The sequence below is a fragment of the Centruroides vittatus genome, unplaced genomic scaffold (genome assembly GCF_030686945.1).
Source record: "Centruroides vittatus isolate TY-2023 unplaced genomic scaffold, ASM3068694v2 contig_436, whole genome shotgun sequence".
Classification (NCBI taxonomy): domain Eukaryota; kingdom Metazoa; phylum Arthropoda; class Arachnida; order Scorpiones; family Buthidae; genus Centruroides; species Centruroides vittatus.
Genome location: NW_027122237.1, coordinates 2,183,658 through 2,205,160, shown reverse-complemented (window position 1 = coordinate 2,205,160; position 21,503 = coordinate 2,183,658). Strand labels below are relative to the sequence as shown.

At 31.9% G+C, this 21,503-nt stretch overlaps 2 protein-coding genes across 2 annotated transcripts in view; one reads left to right on the top strand and one right to left on the bottom strand.

The window, feature by feature from the left end:
- The window catches only part of Pect (phosphoethanolamine cytidylyltransferase), a 125,058-nt gene that overhangs the window by 57,130 nt on the left and 46,425 nt on the right, over positions 1 to 21,503 (bottom strand). Inside the window, exons 6-9 of the mRNA XM_067272359.1 lie at positions 16,527 to 16,593; positions 4,795 to 4,842; positions 4,634 to 4,712; positions 3,769 to 3,861 (exon numbers count right to left, since the gene is read on the bottom strand). Of these exons, the coding sequence (XP_067128460.1) occupies positions 3,769 to 3,861; positions 4,634 to 4,712; positions 4,795 to 4,842; positions 16,527 to 16,593 (287 nt within the window). The remainder of the gene's footprint in view (positions 1 to 3,768; positions 3,862 to 4,633; positions 4,713 to 4,794; positions 4,843 to 16,526; positions 16,594 to 21,503) is intronic.
- The window catches only part of mah (mahogany), a 353,681-nt gene continuing 346,026 nt past the window's right edge, over positions 13,849 to 21,503 (top strand). The window contains exon 1 of the mRNA XM_067272355.1: positions 13,849 to 13,935. Within this exon, the coding sequence (XP_067128456.1) occupies positions 13,866 to 13,935 (70 nt within the window). The 5' untranslated portion in view covers positions 13,849 to 13,865. The remainder of the gene's footprint in view (positions 13,936 to 21,503) is intronic.

Below are 21,503 nucleotides of genomic sequence, written 5' to 3'. Positions count from 1 at the left end.
CAGCGCCACATACAGGCAAGGCCACAAACTTTCCGAACAGCCCTCGTAATGGAAATAATATATACTATTTTCCAGATGCACCTCATTTGTTAAAACTCATTCGAAATTGGTTTTTAGATACAGGTTTTCTAACTTCACATCATACATTAATAAACAAGAACTCGTTACAACAGTTACTTCAAATAGATTCTAATAAAATAAAAGTTTGCCATAAATTAAAAGAAAAGCATATTACGTGTCAAAAATTTCAACGACAAAATGTTAGATTAGCTTGTGTATTATTTTCTAATTCTACAGCTATTGCTATTAAAACATATATTAAAATTGAAAATGATTTAGCAGCTTCTGAATTTATATCATCAATTAATGCATGGTTTGATGTTACAAATAGTTCAACACCCAATTTTCATTACAAAATTGATTATCCCTCCAAATGTGCTTATGGCATTAACATAACCGAACAAAATAATATACTTGATAATACTTACAGAATAATTGAAAGTATGAGATGTGTATGTAAACAATCACTTCAAACATTTAAAAAAGGAATGCTTATATCTATTAAAGATTTATTTTTTGACCTTAGTTCAAAATTTCCTAAATACCATTATATCTTAACGTGTAAAGTAAATCGGGATTCTTTAGAAAATCTATTTTCACAGATTCAAACTAGAGGTGGTTTATACGATCATCCTAGTCCACTCGAAGTAATATATGGAGTAAGAATGATAATTTTAGGCAAATCACCAGGAATATTGCAAAATAAATTAAACACAGAAGATCAGATAGCCGAAAACTATTTAATAAATGAAATGTTTGAAGAGGCAGACTTACTGCAAGAAGTTTCAGATACGTCTAGTTCTAAAGAACAAGGAATATCTGAAAATTCATGCAATGTAAATGATGATAGTTTATGTGAGATATCTCAGGAAAATGTAGAATTAAAAAATGACGGATTACAATATTTAGCAGGATGGATTGTGAGAAAATACAAAAAGAAAAAAATATCCAAATTTAGGAAGTGTCAGTCACAAAAATAAAAATGAACATAATTATACAATAATGTCCCTTATTCAGGATTTATCTTTTGGTGGATTATCACAACCATCGGAAGATTTCTTTGATTTAGTTTAAAAAAAAATGGAATCAATTTTTACTAAAACTGTGAAACCGCGTTTCAATTGTAAAACTGTTTCATCTATCACATCATTAATTAAACAAACAATTGACTTGCCACACGACTTATATACACGTATCGTAAATCTCGGCAACATAATGCGAGCTTAGAATGAAAATTTGTGAACAATTAATTAAATATGGATCATTCCACTGCAAAAAGAAAAGTAAATTGTAATAACAATAAGAAATTTAAAAAAGTTTGTACCTGATTTAATTGTTTTTACATAACAGTTAATTTGTATATATTGATATCAATAATATGTTTATAACATAAAAAATTGTTTTTTTGACAAAGTTATTTTTGTATATGTATGAGTAAATAATATCATTTTTGGTACATGAATATTAAAAATTAAAAAAATAGACCAATACAATTTTTAGTTTTAAAAAAAGTGATTTGACGACATAAATTAAATTAATTCATTTATATATAAAATCGTCTACGTAGGATTTATCAAAATTAATCTTTTAAAAAACTATTGTTGTTATAATATCATAAAATAGATAAAATCGATTTCATTTACAAAGTAGAAAAACGCATTTTAATTTCAAGTTTACACGTAAAAATTACAAAGATTTGCTCAATATTCTGGATTTTTCTTATTTATAATCCATTTTTATTTACATTTAATAAAATATAAATAGTAATTAATGAAATATTAGAGTATAATTAAAGCTATAAGCCTCTGATCGGTAATGTTTTTGCCATAAGGACATAGTAAGATATTTCATTTTTGACTATGAGTGACGTCAAATAAGCAACCAATGAGAAGCGTTTCTTCTCTATGAGCAAACCTCATATTCTAGGACCTTGACCACCAGCTGGATAAATTACAAAGAGGAGCTGAATTTGTCCGTTGCCAGGCAGGCCGTCATGGACACCGATCCTTAATCACCGACTACCCACAGGAATGCACATGTCCAACACAACGTTCTTGCACAAGAAGTGGATTCGATTCTAATTTTAAATATTCATGTTCTATTTTCTTCTACGTTCTGTCGCTTGTTTTTTGTATCACCTGAAAAAAAACTATTATTGTTCAAAAACGTTCGCGGTATATTTATCTGTCATTTCACCCACACCGGTTACAGATTCCAGGTACGTGACTAATTTCATCCTGGTGTTTTTTGCATGTAGAAGTTTGACTTGGTACTTAAGTATTTTAACGATAATCCCTATGGCCTACATTGAAAGTTGAAGAGTCATACAACTGTACATTTTTTGGATATCACCATCAAAATAGAGCACGGTCATCTTTCCACCTGTGTGTTCCGTAAGGAGTCATATACATATCTATTTATATCTAACCATTCACATGACCCTTACTGTGGAGACTTACCTTACTGTGGAGACTGTTACAGTCTCCACTTTTTGATATTTGGTAAAAAGGGTGCACACACATTGTTTGGAGCAAAAGAAAAATGAATTGTCGTGGATCAAGACCCTTGCAATACAACATGGATACCCATCCTCTTTGGTCAAGCATCTCATAAAACAATATATAAATAAAACAGAGGACTATTCCACAAGATGAACAAATGAGGGTCATCACATACAACGAAACACTAATATATATATACAGAGAAATCACAAAGACCACTAAAGTACACATAACATATCAATGCTCTCCAACAGTCTTCTCTCTCATCAGAAATGATAAAATCTCCGTATAGATGACTTATGCGGTACCTCTTCACGATGACAGAGTTAACCACTCATTAACATACATTGGAGCAACGGCAAGAAGTCTCACCACGAGGAGGAAAGAACATGAATATTCCGTAAGAAAGAAGCTGACTACTTCAACGTTAGCGACATACGGGAGGAATGAGGAAGTTCACGTTGAACTACAGAATGCTAAATTGTTACACAGAGTATGAGATAAGGCACAACTCAAGTACCTCGAATCGCTTGAGATCTATTGGGCAATTAAACAGGGAGTTGCTATTAACTTCAAGGAAACGGACACTTTCCACAGCCATTTTCAAACTAGATCCCAACGACAAAATGCACATTAAGGATAATTTAAATTACGGAGGATAATTTAAATTACTTCAAATATTTTACATATGTTTAAAGTTTAACACAACACATTCGAATCACGTAATTAATCCTAACTTTTTAAAAAACATTCTTTTCTATTAGCTGTTTGTTCGACGTCGTCATTAGCAAGGTTGAGGCCGAAGTTTTAAATGCGAAAATGTGTATATCAAACATTCGGCACCGCTTTCCTGTAAACCTAGAAGTTTGACAATGGTGTTAGTGAAATCATGCTCGACATTCCAAATGCCATTGTCAAACTTATAGGCTTACAAAAAAGTGGCACTGAACATCCGATGTACACGTTTTTGCATTTAAAACTTCGGCCTCAACCTTGCTATTATCTGAAGATGTCTATTTCAGATAGAAAAATTCTTACTACAAACATTTTTGTCTGTTTTGTTATGAACTGGTGATGGTTTATTTGGTGAGTGGCACATCATAAATTTACTGATAACACATTTTTATATCCAAAATTGTTATAGTATATTATAGTATACAAGATTACTTTAATAATATTCTAATTCACTACTTCAAATTTTATATACCTTTGGTTCTTTACCTTCGGCAAACTGTATTATCTTTTGTGTTGTAGGGAGAAATTGAGAAATACCTGTCCAAGGACTATGAGTCGTAGAATCCTAAACAAATAAAATATACACCTAATATATATTTTGTAACATGGTGATCAAAATTAAAACTACTATTAGTTATAAAATTTTCATAATGATACTTATAATCTTGTCTTCCTAAATAAAACATATTTATATAATACAATTAATGTGGAAAAGATATAAGAATTATGTATACCAGCGGTCGGCAACCCAAATGCACTGGCCTTCTGCAAAACACGTAATTGAAAATACTGGACACTACATGTGCCACTAAAGTAAAAGTATGAAATTTATTTCACATTAACAAAATTTTTATTTAACTAAAAAATACACACTATATAAAAATATAAAAAATTACAATATTTTATCATTGGCGACTCTTGTGGTTCAACTTTAGAAGCTAACACATCAATATTCGGTTCATAGTCTGAAGTGTTTATTTTATGCACAATTGGTGTGCCACTCAAAATTCTTTCGTGTGCCACTTAGTCGCATGCATGGCATAGGTTGCCAACTGCTGATGTATACTATGAATAAAGATAATTATAAAACTTTTTTTTCAAAAATTAACATACATGTGCTATAAAATTATTTCCATGAGCAAATCAAGCTACTATTAACAGATATTTGTGAATAATAATATAATAATTTGCTGTTTGCTTAAAATTTTCTTAACATTTTTTGTATATATCTTTAAATATTAACACACAACTTAATTGTTATTTAGCTCATTTAGATAAATATTTATTGATCTGCTTTTACATCATTTCATTCAATGACATATGTAAAATTAAATTACTCTGCTAATATCCACTTCTTTTTTGTTTGGTTTATATTCTCCGTCTCTGTTATGATGCTGTTTTGTCAAAAGTAACATTCTAAAAAGAATAAATTTTAAATCATTTAAAGTATCTTAATAATAAACAGAAAAAAAAATTTAAAAATTAAGTGAGATTTTACCTTCCAACTAAATCAGTTGTTGATATGCCTGCAGTCCGTTGACATTCTCTAAAAAATTAATATTTTTAGTATTTTTAATTTAATTATTATTAAAAATGAAATTATTAAATATTAATTCTGCACATATAGAATTATTATTATTATATTGGGTTTTGTGAGATATACTCGGTTGACACTAGTGGCAGTGTACTATGCCAGACTAGTCAAGGCATAGTAACCAAAACAAAAATTAAAAAAGTGTATCAGTATGTGTGTCTGTATTCAGGAATTGCTTCACAATATGACATGTATTCAATATAGTGGCCTTCTGTAGTGTGATGTATGTGTTTCTATTCAATTGTAATGTGCCCAGGCTTTTGTGTAGTGTGTGTGGTATGACACCTGTAGAGGAGAGAACAACAGGTACAATAAGCACCCTATCCATCCTCCACAGATGCCTTATTTCCTGGGCGGGTTTTGTGTACTTGCTAATTTTTTCAGTAAATGTGTTTTGTGAATTGTTCAGTGAGTGTTCCTTGGACGTTGTGAGTGAATATGTCTATAATGTATGTGATTTTATTGTGTTTGTCAATGAGTGTGATGTCTGGTCTGTTGTGGTAAATTGTTTTATCTGTGATTATGGCTCTGTCGTAGTACATTTTGTGCGTATTGTTTTCCAATACTGTCTGTGGAATATACTTGTAGTATGGTTCGTGGATGTCTAATAATTTGTGTTTCTTTGCAAGCTCTTGATGTATTATATTTGCTACTTGATTATGTCTGTGGAGATAATCTGTCTGTGCCAAGAGCTTGCAACCAGAAGTGATGTGTTGTGTTGTTTCTGGCATCCTGTGACATTTTCTGCAAGTGTCATTTGTGAGTTTTGTATCTCTGAGTATGTATTTTCTGTAGTTTTTAGTATTTATGACCTGATCCTGTATGGCCATCATGAATCCTTCCATCATGAATTTTATTATTATTATATAAAATTTATTTATATATATAACTCTTAGACAAAAAATTAGAATATTCGTTTGAATTTATTTTAATAATCAGGTTTACGAAGAAAAACTTTATACTTGCAGGCTTCATACTAGTTTGTATCCTTGCCCAATTTGAACAACCTGGCATTACACAGTTATTGAAGCTACTGGGCATGGTTAAAAATTAAGACAGCATAAGCATAATTATTCCAAATATTACAGGTTCTGACAAGTAAAGAATTTTCAGAATCCTGCAACAAATAAGCTACATATTGATTATTGACCATTTGTGACATGCCATAATGAACAAAAATTTAAAAAACTAATAAGTAGGTTTAAAATTAATAAATACAAATATATTCTGACAGTTTATGAATTAATTATACTTTCTATTTGCAAAATTTCCATTAACATGAAATAAGAAAAAAGTGAACTTTTAAGAAATTTGCAGGATTTCCCAGAATGAGAATAATTTCCTGGGTTAAAAAATAACTAAGATCCCAGGATCCCATTTGACAAAAACTACTCTCCATTGTGGATGAAAGTGTTTAAGGCTCTTAAAAGCGGTTTCAACCAACAACCCTTCTCAAGTTTCTCTCATCCCTCGCAATCATTGCTCGTTTACATACACATTTCTGGCATTTATTAGTTAACACTTAAACACGGTTTTGTTGTTTCAGTACTCTAGAGACTGTTGGCTGCAAGCATTTTACATAATTTGCAATTTCTTTTTGGGTTCTTCCTACTTCGTACAAGGTTATGATAATATCTTTAGTTCTGTCACTGATGTCACACTTACGCCACATGTTGTACTGTTATACTGCTCTGCCTAGCAATATTGAAATCTGTATTACAATTTAGTTTTTTATGCCTGTTTGTTTGGCTGCTTTTGCTAATATTCTAATTTTTTCTCATGGTCAAACTGTTATTCTATTTTTTTGTCATTTTATTTCCATTTGTAATGAAAAAACGTTTGAGTTAATTTGTCTGATTAATGGATATAATAAATATACATAGACATTGTTTAGGTAGGGTCAAAAAAAAGTTTCTTACTCTGTGTTGTTCATGAGAAAATATACACTAAACTTTCAGTTAAGTGAATATTCTAATTTTTTGTCTAGGAGTTGTATAACACATTAACTATGATTAGTAGATATAATAAATATATGTTAATATCTACAAAGATCATTCTAAAAGTAAAGAACATTTGTTTCTCTAGATATTTTTATTTAAGATAATGAAACAAAACTTATTTTACAACACATATGATACCTTAGCTATTTTTCTACGTAGTCACCATACAAATTTAAACATTTGTCATAGCATATCAAGCTTTTCTATGCCTTCTGCATACTCAGTTACCACCAAGTTCTTAAACTAGCCATTAACAGCCTCTTTCAGTTCGTTGTCACTTCCATAGTGACTCCTGGCCAAAAAGTCCTTCAATTTTGGGAAAAAATGGTAATCACTCAGCGTCAAGTCCAGGCTATAAGGGGAAAACTTCCCACTTAAACTGCTGCTGCATTGACAAAGAACTTGCTTCCCGAAGAAGCACAATGCCACTGGACAACAATCCCCACTGTTTGTTTTGAATAGTGCGGCATAGTCAGTGAAAATTTATGAACAGAAAACCTTGGTTATCTGTCTAAATTTCAATAGGGCAAACTTTTTTCGCATTCAAAAAGCGTATTACACTACAAACCTCACACTTGGCGGGATCTTTAATTTTGTCACATATTTCAAAGTCACACTATAAACAGTAAATGATCTTTGCAGCTAGCTGTCAGCATCAAATTCGCACAAAAAAATGGAAAGGTCCATGACGCGGCAGTGAAAGGATAATATGAGAACTGCACGACTCGTCAAATCAAAATGCTCTTTTCTTTTAGAATGACCCTCGTAGAAAGTAGCCAATATTGGAAAAAAAAATTCAAAAACATTTATCTTATAATAAATTACAAATTCCAGTATGTCAGTCTATTCTGTTTTTATCAAGTAGAATCATTATTTGCATCTTTAAACAGTTTTTTATTATATTCATCTAATAATTCAGTTTCATTAAAATCAACTAAATTTAAATTAAATAATCAATATATATTATAAAAGTAAGTGTACAATGTGCGTGCCGCTAAAACTCAAAAACGAGTCCCGGTATGATCAAGGGAGTTAAATGGTGTGGTAGCCTTCTATCCCCCATCCACAAAGAAGGTTCCTATTTTTAACTGAAGGGCATGCTGTTGAAAATATAAGGGCTGGAAGTTTTGCCCTCTAGAAATTTCCCACTGACCAGTTTTCCAGTAGTCCTAAGCATTGGGAAGCATGCCAACGCTTAGGACTACTGGAAAACGACAACTACTGGGAATTAACACTACAAGAAGCCTCAATCACAGCCCCAGCTGAACAAATCAGAGACTTATTCACCATAATTCTAACAACATGTAACCTATTGAATCAAAAACAGCTACGGGACGCCTTCAAAGAAAGTATGAGTGCTGACATACAGTACCAAATCTGACAAGCTCATCCAGAGCTGGCCATCGAATTCAACGACGACATATTCAATGAAACACTCATTTGCCTAGAAGATAAATGTTTAGCAATAAAAAACCAGACCTTAGTACAACTTGGGATGTCAGCACCACAAAAAGATGCTTTCAGTGTGCTAAACTTCAAAATTACAAAGGAAAAAAGCTACAACATCAACGAACTACTTCAATACATTGCTCATAACAAACCACTCTTCAATGACAATCAAAAAAAATTTACAACATTATCATGGACCGGATCAACAACAACACTGGCAAAATTACTTACTTGGACACACCAGGTGGCACTGGGAAAACGTTTCTAATAAATCTATTGCTGGCGGAAATACATGCTAAACAACACATCGCACTTGTACTGGCATCATCCGGCATTACAGCCACACTTATAGAAGGAGGACAAACTGCCTATTCGGCCCTACAACAACCGTTGAATATAGCCGAAGAACAATTCCCGGTATGTAAAATCTCAAGAGAATCTGGATGGGGTAAACTTCTAAAACAAGCTAAAATTATCTTCTGGGATGAATGCACAATAGCGCACAAAAAAGAAAAAAATCACTCAAAGCCATGGTCAGAACATTACAAGACTTGCAAGGAAACTCTGAAGTGATGGGAGGAGCTCTACTCATACTCTCAGATTTTCAATAAACACTTCCAGTTATCCCCAATTCAACACCAGCAGACGAGATCAATGCATGCTTTAAAAAATCACATCTCTGGCCACACATACAAATACTCCGACTAACAAAAAATATGATAGTTGAACTCTCGAAAGACGAAACAACAGCATATTTTGCTCAAAAAACTTTTACAAATAGGCAAAGGCACATATCCCACTGACCAGACGACTGGCCTCATTGCACTCAACAGTGATTTTTGCAACATAGCCACTACTGAAAACGAACTCATCAACCAAATTTATCCAAACATGTGAACAACTATACCAATCCGGAGTGGCTATTTTAAAGGGCAATTTTGGTAACTAAAAATAATATTGTCAACGATATCAACTTTAATATTCAAAAGAAAATTCCCAGTGAGGAGCGAATATACAAATCGATCGACACGATGGTAAACGTTGAAGAAAGTGTCAACTTCCCTACAGAATTTCTAAACTGTTTGCAAGTATCGGGAATGCAATTACACTGCCTTCAACTGAAAATTGGATCTCCGATCATACTACTCAGAAATCTGAACTCACCAAAACTATGTAATGGAATAAGGATGATCGTCAAACAGCTATTGAATAACCATCAAAGCCAAACTTATGACTGGAAAAGACAAAGGACACACAGTATTTATCCCCAGAATACCACTGAGCTCTACTGAGCTGCCATTCCAATTTAAAAGACTGCAATTTCCAATCAAATTTGCCTATAGTTTTACAATTAACCCCCTTTTTCCTACTTTTTTTTAAATTTTGTAATTAAACATAATTAATTATATTAAAAATAATAAAAATGAAAAAAAACGAAAGAAATGTGTTAATTTTGAAGAAAAAGCTTCCAAGTACAATTTCCTTTTTCTCGCCTTAGCGCGAAACTTGACACTGATGAGTCATTGTTTACACAGCTGGATGACCTTGAGAACAGCTGGTGTGGTGTTTCGCGGGACATTCTCATGAAACTCTCGGGTGGAGAAGGGTAAAAAGTAGGGTGAATACTAGATGGAGGGATATTTCAAAATTTTTTTTTTAATTACGATTTTAATTGAAATTTCCGACCCCCCCGACTTAATTACACGTAATTATAAAAAAATCTATTAATTAAAAAAATTAAAAAACTATTGGATGTTGTTTTTTACATCAGAAAATAGCTTTAAATAACTTTACCGAAGTAAAATCGGCGCACTAGAACTTTAGAAGGATGAATAAAGTTTCATAAAAAAATCCCATAAAAAACAATTAAGTGTTAATTGCGCATCATTAAGGGTTAATTAAAATCGCAATAAAATTTTTTCGCGCGGGTAAAAATTTTTCAAAAAATTTGGGGACAAAAAACATCCGAAAAATCGAAAAAAAAAATTTTTTTCCCCCGAGGGTCTAAAAACCCATTTTCTGTGTAACGCTATGTAAACCAATCGAACTGAGTTCGATTGCGGGTACGAAGGGGCAAAGCACAAGGACACACTTTAAAACATTGCGGCATCAACCTCAAAGACTCCTGCTTCTCTCACGGTCAACTATACGTAGCTTGCTCTCGACTAGGAAATTCAAAAAATTTGTACATATATACCCCAGATAACAAAATAAAAAGTTGTTTATAAACAAGTATTTTAAATAGTTAGAATATGTTTTCAATAAAATTTTTTTACGTCTTATATTTTAGAGTTTATCCTTTTATCCCAACTACCACACAATCTCATATCAACTCGCTGAGCGAAGCCGGGTACCCCAGCTAGTATATAATAAATTCATATGAATCAAAATAAACTCTAAAAATATATGAGAATAAAAAAATTACACATGTGCTGGATGTATGATAATAAAAATGTTTTACTATTTATTTTATACATGAAAACTAATTAAATTTTTAAAATAATTTGAACTTTTAACTAGTTTAAACTTAACAAATGATAAATATAAACTGTGACAAATCATGCAACTGATTATTAATAGTGGGAAAAAAATCAAAAACAAACCATGATAAAATTTTCAGTCATTTAGTTCTAATTAGTTAAGAGCTAAATTTTGTCAAAATTATCAAAAATGATATTGTTATAATGGTTAACTATATACATTATTTGTTATTTTATTTCATACTCCTTCTGTCCCATAATAATAATAGCAAGTGAATATTTAAATGGGAATTATTGGCAAATACAGCTGTAAGTTATGTTGTAGCACAAAATTGCAAAGTCTTCAATCAAAATAAATTTTTCACAACATCTGTCATTTGTTTTGACACATTTTTCAATTTTTGGTTTAACCTAATTATTACAAATTATAAGTATTTTTCTAATTTCATGCGCTGATCAAAATCAATTGTTTTATTTCAGTTGAATATCAACCCATTATAAAGGTAGGATGAAAAAAAGAGTTTCCAAACAAAGATTGAGTTGCAATTGTTCAGTTCTTGATGAATCTAAAGAAAAACTAAAAGTTGCAAGTGACCATAGCCTTTGATAATACTTCTCCCGAAATACTGGATAATATGTTTCTGTCACTTCAACAAGTTATGCTGGAAGCAATGAAGAACAATGGCTCTAATAATTTTAAGCTCACTCATATAGGGAAAGCAAAGCTTCAAAGCCAAGAGATCCTATCTACAAGTTTAAAATGTAGTAATGAAATTATTGAAAATCCAGAAACTATCTGAACACTCAAAATGAAAATTAGGAGTAATATTTTTAATTCATTGTTTAATTTAATCTAGTTTTTTGATAATAAATATTGAATTTTATATTTATTTTCTTTTGCTACTATTATTATAGGACAAATTAAATTCATTAACTGTTACTATTATTATGGGAAAGAGGGAGTAATTTTTTTAATTGTGGCTAGTCTGAACAATTTGGACTTTTCACTCAGAGAGCACTAAGTTGTCTTTGTATTATCTGTGGAAAAAGTCACTAATCCCACAAGCACGGGCTTATAAATTTAACTATCCCCTGTGATTTCATTTACAATTTTTGTGTTCTCTGTTAGTGAATGTTAGAAAGCACATGTTATATGCATACTTTTAATTACCATTTTGTAGAGAAAATATTTAATTAAAAGTATTAAGATATATAGGAAATTAAAGGGGTTAATATTTTTTGCTTACTCTAGAGAATTGAATCCTGGCTATCTGCTTCAGAAGTCAGTGTGTCAGTCAGCATTTCACTTTACATTCATGTAATATGTGCACAAAAGGAGCCTCAGATCTACAGTCCTGTTAATGGGTTCTGTGGGTGCTACTATATACAGGATAGGGGTAGATAAGAAATTGTTGTTGAAAAGGTAAAACAGTGTCTTTACATTGAAAGTTCTTTATTGTGTTCAAATTATACAAATGTCAGTGCAAACATGTATATACAAATTGTAGTTCATTTTAAACATCACTGATGGTCCAAGTTGATTAACAAACAAAAGTTCTGCATAATGTTTAACTACATATTTATTTTAAAATAGTAATCAGAACTAAGTATATATGGATTCTGGAAATGAAATTTGATGTAATACATTTACTGATTTTTTGTCATTAATGTGTTTTATATAAGTTTAACTTCAATAAAAATAGTGTAAAATTCCATTTTGGTTTCCGATTAGGCTGCAAAACCCAGTTTCAGGAAGACCTTACCTGTCTGTGAAAAATGTAATTATGCTAGATCTGATATCCAAAGTAAAGTATTGAAACTGATATCAGCAGTATCAGGACATCTTTACTTACAACAACGCTTAGAAATAATTGGAAAAGTGGGAACAAAAGGTACTGGTAGTTGAAAGGATAGAATTAAAACAGCAATGGTAGATGCAGGTCAGTTAACATAACCATTAAACAAGAACCCAAGGATGGATTTAGGACATGAGAAGCCAGATTGAAAGACCAATTGCTAACTACAGACAGTAGAGAGGTTGTGGCTTTCATTTTCAGCCAAAAACGTGAATGTTGAACGTCAGGAGCCACCATCTGGCAATTCTATAAGGTTGACAATGGCATTTGCTATGTTTAGCATGGCAAGTAGAAGTTCAGCTTAAACTTCATTTTTTTTTGTGTTTAGGGTTAAATTATGACGTATTTTATTAAAATAATGATTATTTAAGCATTTATGAATAATATTGTAAAGAAATAAATAATTTCTGGATTAAAATTGTCTAATTATTCAACTTTTTTGCAAGTGATGTGAAGTGCCTATAGAATTTACATATACAGTATTTGTCTTCATAGCAGCTTATCATAATTCTGTAGGAGTAGGTTTGTTTTTTCACAGCATCTTCTACCATCAACAGCGTAATATGTTCATAAATTTTCTAAAAATAATTTTCTGAGCTGATTTCGGATTTACATAAGCCACTACTTCCCTTGACAAAAGTATGAGATAGACCTATCGTCCTATTGTATGGTAGGAGACATGACGCTAATTAAAACTAATTATTTAGTGAAAAGTGTAGAATTTCTACACCGGAGTAATGTAAAATGCAGGTACCTATAAGCCTTTTACCGGCGTGCATCTCGAAACAAAATATACAATAAAGTTACAGACGTTTTCAAACCATTAACAGTTCGTTGTAACTTTATTGTATATTTTGTTCCGAGATGCACACTGGTAAAAGGCTTATAGGTACGTGCAATTATTTAGTGTTATTAAACATCCTATAACTACTTTAAAATAGTTTAATTTGTTTATTTACCTTCACTGGTAACATTCCTTGTCGTTAAACATTCCACCATTTTTCAACAATATCCCATGAGTCAGTGTGTGATGTTCACATCAGACACTGACTCATGGGCAATGTTCCCTCTAAGCTGAGAAGCCACGCACTGTTCAAATTGTTGCCACGCACAAAAATTTATGTGCTGCGCAGGCGAGCATGCTCACTGATTTGAATTGTTGTTCACTTATTTCTCACTCTGTCCGTAACATGATTATTGCTACGTATATTTCGATTAAATACATTAAATCATTGACAAAAGATAATATTTTGTATGGAAGTATGTTTTAAAATAAATTTTAATCTCTACTTTATAATTAATTATTTTAATTTTTATAGGAAAAAATAAGATTTTATATATATATGCTCAGGAAATTTTTTACTCAGAATCTTTGCTCAAATTTTTTTTTGCTCAGAGAAATATATGTTCCGCTCATCTACAAAAAAAATTAGAGGGAACACTGCTCATGGGATATTGTTGTAAACGTGTGCCGCAACATATTTTACTTGGAGTTCAAACGTCAAACATGTACTTTTGCTTGTCATACAACTTTAACGTTTGAACTTTGATTGCAACCTCTCTAGTAACTCCAGAGCATGACTTCTGTTGCCAATCATCCCAAGAAAACAGTCCCAACATTTAAGAGAAACAAACACTACCAGAGGTAAGGAAAGCTGGAACATGTCACCAGGGTGGAAGCTAGCCAGATAAACCATGTCCAACTTACTTCATAACTATCATCAATATGCAAGTATAGCTGAATAAAACTTTAAATACCATATTTACTCGCATATCAGACAATCTTGCATATAGGACAAAGTGTGACTTTAAAGATCAAAGTAAAGAAAATTAGATTTATTAATACAATTATAATTTTATTTCGTTTAATTACAACTAAAATAACAAATGAATGTAAATGCACACACTGTCCCGCAAACAGTAGAGCACTGTTTATCCGAAAGCCGATCAACCGAAACATCGGTTAACTGAAAGCTTTCCAGTCGGACTGTGTCGTACTGAATCAAACTTTTTTGATACTAGATTAACTTCTAAAGTATAATTTTTTTTTTGCTTTTATATTTTTCAATATATTTATTTTGTTTGTACAAAATAAAAAAAAACAATTTTTAATGAATACAATAGCCACGATTATTATTCCAAAAATTTTCGTTAGGCTTAAAATCGACAAAAATTCAATGCGAAGTGACATGCAACAGAGAAAAATTTCAACATCGGATAGGTTAATATATTTTTTCGTACATAATCAGTTATCCAAAAAATCAGTTATCCAAACAACCCCAGTCCCCAATTGATTCAGATAAATGACACTCTACTGTACTGGCATTTTAAACTTCAAGGAAAAATCTTGTAAAATTGACAACATAATTTGTTCATGTAAAGCTGGACAATCAGGAACCTTTTTGCCAATTCTTAACAGTCAAATTCACTCTTTGTCAATTACACTTATGAGTTTCTTCGAATTCTAATTTCCAAATAATCATGTTTTCATGTGGGAATGAATTAAAACTTATATTGGGCTCCTGTGTAATTTTGGAATTCGATTCAAAAGCTTTGCTTTTCCTATTGCTATTCATCTTTTCTCCTGACAATACACAAGAACGATTCAAACGACCCAGATAAAATACTTTTGTTTTTAAACACCAGAAGGCAAGAATCTGGTAAAAAAATGCAAATACGTTCATAAAAATTATTGCAAAAACGAAAAGAATCCTTCACTCATGTATAGAACAACCTACAACCTACTTTTGAAGCAGTGAAAAATGAATAAAAACTTGTCTTATATGCAAGTAAGTATGGTAAAAAAAAATAATTATAAAAGTAGGATTTGGTCAACAGAGAATCTATACAATTTAAATGAAACTCCTCTCTTTAAGCAAAAAGTTGGCATATGAGTGGATCTATCAAAAATGATAATCAGTGGCACTTTCTTTTATTACCATATACAGTGATAATCAATAACCTTCATTAATTTGCAACTTGAACACTAACTATATGGTGTATTTACTCGGACACATGGCAAATTTCATCACTAATTTTTCTTCAGTTGAACTGAAGTCAACTGAAGAAAAATTAGTGATGAAATTTGCCATGTGTCCGAGTAAATACACCATATAGTTAGTGTTCAAGTTGCAGAATAAGCACCGGCGCGGTTTCATAAATACTACTAACCTTCATTAATAAAAAAATAAACAATGCATGGTTTCAGCAAAATGACATCACAACACATACTGATTAGTGTCACAATCAACGACACTCACTCAAATTATGTAATCCCTGATGATTTGTGGCTTCCTAGATCACTGATTTAAGCCCATCTGACTTATCTTTAAGAAAATACAGTAAGTCATAGATAGTCTCTATGAAAAGATATGAAATGTAAAGAAAATCCACACTTTTCAAGAACTAAGCAGCAATCATAGCTTACATTGAAAGCATAAGAAATTTTAAAAAATGACAGTAAAATTAAATAAGTAGGGGTGATTGCCTAAATGCTCACATAAGTCATTTTCAACAGCTTTTGTAGAAGAAATATGAATATATTAAAAATGTATTTATAAAATTGCTTTAAATAAAATATATTAAATTTGATTATTAAAATGGCAGTAGGAGTGTAGTTATCTTACACACACCCTGTAGATACTATTAGATAAAAGCTACCAGAAAAACTTAGATTCAATAATATTTTATAAAGATTCCAATTCTTCACATAAGATAAGAATTTAGAGTTGCTTTTTATTAAAAATTTCAAATTTCAAAAATTGAAATATGTTAAAAATGTATCATGTTGGAATTAATAATAAACTGATTATGATTACATAAAAATATAATAAAAATGAAGGGCATCTTACTTATATCTACCTGCAGCTTTTACATAACGATAAGTATCTTCACCTGTTGCATCCAAAGTAATATCATCTATAAAAGAAAATTGTAATGGACATTGTAATTAGCAATTAAAGTGGAATAATAGAGAATTATGATAAAATAATTCTGTTTCATAATAGAAGTAAAAAGAACTTTACTACCAAATCAGTTTAACTCTAAAAATACTAGTTTTAAAAAACCAAAATTAGTTATACAGAATCAAGACTGCATTAAATGTGAAAAGTTTTTGTATATACACCTCACCTATCCCTCTTTTTACATGGTCTATTTTTATGCTATTTTGAAATAATGCATTTAAAAAAAAAACTAATCCTGTTTTCATGTGATCAATATTTTTATATAGGAAAAACAGCTTATTTCAAAATTTTTGAATTTAAATTTTTGTTAAAATTGTACGATTGCTAAAAAAAAAGTTACTCTTTTTGTTAAAAAAAAATAAATGAACTCTTGATTTCAAGAACAGTACAGTATTATATGTACTGTTCTTACAGTATTCTCTGATGTACAGTACTATATGTACCGTGCATCAGAATACTGTATGTTGATTTTGTTTTCTATGCTACTTTGTGTTTACTATATTTATGTACAAATAATGTTAATGATAAAGGATGTTAGAATAAAAAACAGCTCGTTGTAAAAGCCTTACTGCCCTTAATTCTAATATTGTTGTTAATTGTCTACTTGGACTTTACTTATTAATAAGACTTTATACTGGTGTTTAAAGATTGGCACAGCAATGAAAGTTAGTTCAGGAAAAAACAAAAAGAATCAAATAATTACAAAATGTCAATTATATGAACATTTAAACAAAGAAAGAAATAGAATAAATAATAATTTAGGTTGTATAATCCACCAATCCTGGAGCACCATATTCGATGACGTTTACAAAAAAGCATAGTTTGAAAATAGTTTATGAACTCTTCTTATAATGCTGTTGAATGGTGACAAACGAAACCTCGATGTGAGTTTTTCAATGAAATTATTACATGATATTGTTAGATTTTAATAATTACAATCTTTATTTATTTTACTTATTTAATTTTAATTATACAGTGAAATGTTAAATAATTGTAAAGCGAGAAATATTATCCAGTTGTACTCAGGATTGGAATATGTATTTACAATAAGTTTTAAAATTGTATTTTATTGCCGAGAAATTTTCATATATACAGTAACTTATTTGTTTTGTTATTGTTACTTTTTTAGTGTTTGGTAGTAATACTGCTGATGAGGGGCATGCTACCCCGAAACACGTATAATATGTGTACAGAAATTATTACTACAGCTGATATAATAAAGAAATTTCGTTTTTTCCTGAACTAACTTTCATTGCTGTGCCAATCTTTAAAACACCAGTATAAAGTTCTATTAATAAGTAAAGTCCAAGTAGACAATTAACAATAATGTGAGCCCGCAGGTTTTGAGGGCGTAAATTCGAGAGTTTAAAGAGGTTCATGACCCGCAAGTTCGATAGGAAATCGATCCAGATCAGAAAGAGAAACCAAAAATCCAAGTCATCACGAGTCAGCCAATTAGTCATCGAACATTGAATAATAGACTGGCTCAATGCCAACAACGATTGTATAAAAACCTGATTGACTCTGGAAAGAGCGCGATCATCCAGGAAGGTCTGAATCCAGTGTCTCCAGTCCCAGACATAAGACTGATTCCAGCTTCCATAGTCCAGGAGGTCGTCGCATACAGTCATCAAACCACCTATCAAGGTATATCGACTTTGTAAACTCTCTCCCACTCAAGATTAGGCACGTGACTAATTTATTGATTAGATCGCGATTAGTGATAGGAAGATATTTTATCCGTATTTTAGCAGTAATTATCTGTATACCTTTCTTTTATGTGTATTTTATTGTATGTTAGCTTTTGTTAGTTAATAAACCTTTATTGTTATTTGTCAAACCTGTCTCCTGTCAAAGTAAGGATGCCTGTCGACTTACTGACGCACCTCCCCACTCACTTTCTGCCCTCCTAGCCATCCAACGACAATGAGGTCGAGTTTTACCAACCCGTGCAGTGTAAGTGATCAGCGAGGTTTTCCCCCCTGACCCTCTGCTTATCTCACAATAATAATAAAAAAGCTCATGTTGCTTTTGTAAATTGTTTTTTTTCATTCCATTAAAATTCTGAATCTTATCAAGTAATTTTCTACAGGATGCAAGTATTGTACTTTTTATGTAATTTTCGTTTTACGCAGCATTCTTTGAAATGCAAAAAAAGGGATAGGCATATAATTATATAATGAATTCTTAGAAAATTTGATAAAAATTGGTAGGTCAGAAAAAATTTTTAATTTACAAAATTTAAGAAAATTCTTAAAAAAGACAACACAAAAAAATTTGTCTTTTCACTTGTCCTTTCACAGGTTAAAAGTTCCGAGATTCGAAGAGCCATTGTGCAAAGATTTAAAAATTTTTTTAGAACATATCAAATCTTGCGTATAAAAATACATTCTGTGCATGTGTATCAAACATTGCCTAAACGAAAGAATATATAAACGAAAGAATGTATCAGTGTTTTTTACACACAAAGCGGTGGAGAGCTGCATTAAATGGAGTTACGGGGGTCCTCACCTTCATAATAGAACTTCCAAGCCTTAGAAATATTAATCGTATTCTTGGTGTTAATGCAGTTATTGCGTAACCCCACTTTGAATATTTTGAGAGTTTCTGGCATACGTATGTGTTCTCTTCAGTGTGATAGTTTAATTATTTGTGCGTTATCCAGGTTGGCTCTTATGCCCGGGGTTGAAGCATAAGTAGATAACAGAGGCACCACTGCCCTATGATCAATGTCATACTTGTGTTTGCATAGACGCTTATCTAGAGAACGTATCGTAGAGCCAATATATAAAAGGTCCCTTTGAAATCCATGGTTCCATAATGGGACAGAATATACCCCTGGAGCCAATCTTTTGTCTATGTCATCTTTGCAGTTGCGGAGGATGTCATAAATAGTACTACGCCTCTTATATGCAATTTTTTTTTGTTTGTAAATGCAGCAATTTCTCTATAAATAGGGTCAAGGTGGTGGTTACATTCAACCACGGCCCAAGACTGAGGATTATTCGAGTTGTTAGTACGTGAGTTATAGTTGTCAATATTATATACTTGTGACAAATAGACAAATGCAAGGTTATGAATTAATCTTCGCCCATACCTGTGTCTTGAGGCTATGTTCTGGATGCACTGAAATTCTGCCAATGTATCGTTGAATTTTGAGTTATGTGTGAATGCTGTTTTGGTTAGGGCCTGGAACGCCGCTCCCTTGTATGAAAAGGGATCATCAGAATTGGCAGGGATGAATAGAAGAGTATAGCATGGCTTGTAATAGACCTTGGTTGATAGCCTGTCACCTTCCAATTGTATATTGATATCAAGGAAGGTTGCATTTGAATTGCTTATTTGGTCTAACTTGATGCAGAAGCCATACGGGTTATTATTCATTGCTTCAATGAAATTATTGATATTGGGCTTAGCTTTCCACATAATGAAGATGTCATCAATGTACCTTTTATAAATAAGTATGTTATGACCAAATATAGGTACTATTACAGATACGTCATACTAACCTTTTATAGCTTTGCAGTAACTACGTAAAAAATGTAACAAATGTTTTCGACCCACTTCTAGGGTCGTCTTCAGGTGTTTTATAAGTTTTTCTGGTGCGACTCCGATTTTTAACTGTTCAGGTCTCCAATGTTTCTATCTTTGGAATTTTTAAAAATTTCAAAATTCGAATCTCTAAACAATGTGCGCTTGCACCAGTTGTTAAAGTGTTGCATCATAGATAGCCTGCCATGCAAATTGATTGACAGGCCTTTGCAGTTTGCTTTAAAAATTTCTAATGCCTCTAGACTTCGTAGTTGGTTTGTGTGTCGGGTTTGTGGAATCATTGTCGCTTGTTGTAGGTTAAGGATAATGCCATTTTCATTGAAATATATCGCTAAAGCGGTATTGCTTTTCTTTTTTTTGATGTCTGTTTTGTGCTCACAGAGGGGTTGTTTCAGCTATTATTTTTGTAGATCCAACATATACGAGGTCCCTGTCAAATCTTTTAATGGAATTTTATATACTCCTGGTGTTCTTTCGATTTCGGCCCGATCTTTCTCGTTTCTCAACATGGCAAATGTATCTGGCTGACATCTGTAGGCTATTTTTGTGTTAGTGTAAGCTCCAATTTCTTGATATAGGGACTGCATAGGGTGCTTATATGTTATAGCTATACAGCAGGGATCTGTATCTTATCAGGGATCCTATCCTGGGATCCCATTCAATTGGTCTTAGAGCTGGTTTCATTGGGTATCAGCCATTCCATATATTAGGCCTTTAGTGTAGCCGTATTTTCAGCAATTTTTGCTATTTTCCCTATTTCCCTCCATTGGTTTTGTTTTTTGCAACAATGTGTGTAGGCTCTTCTGATAAGTGCTCTAAAAGCTGCCATTTTGTAGTTGTATGGGTTGTTCGAGTCAGCTGGGACATATATTGGGATGGCACTTGGCTTTCGGATATCTTTGTGTCATATCTGCCACCATTGAATGTTATACTAAAGTCCAAAAAACGAGCCTCCTTATTGCTTATTTGTTCCAATTCAATTGTAAGGCCATATGGGTTGCAATTCATACATCTTATAAATTCTTCAATGATTGGTTTCATCTTCCATATGATGCATATGTCATCAATGTATTGTTTATATACTTTAATATTGGGAAGGAACTTACGGATGACTTCGGCTTCTAGGAGGCGTTTCAGCTAAGTCCCCTGATAACAGGCTACGCATAGGTAGTCCTCTTTTTTGAAGAAACATCTTCAAATAAACACACATCAAACCCAATAATATTAATCTGTTACATCATCAGCTGCCGTAAATAATTGGGCTATAAATGACTGAAGATTATAAATAAACTAGCGGATGGACCCAGCGTT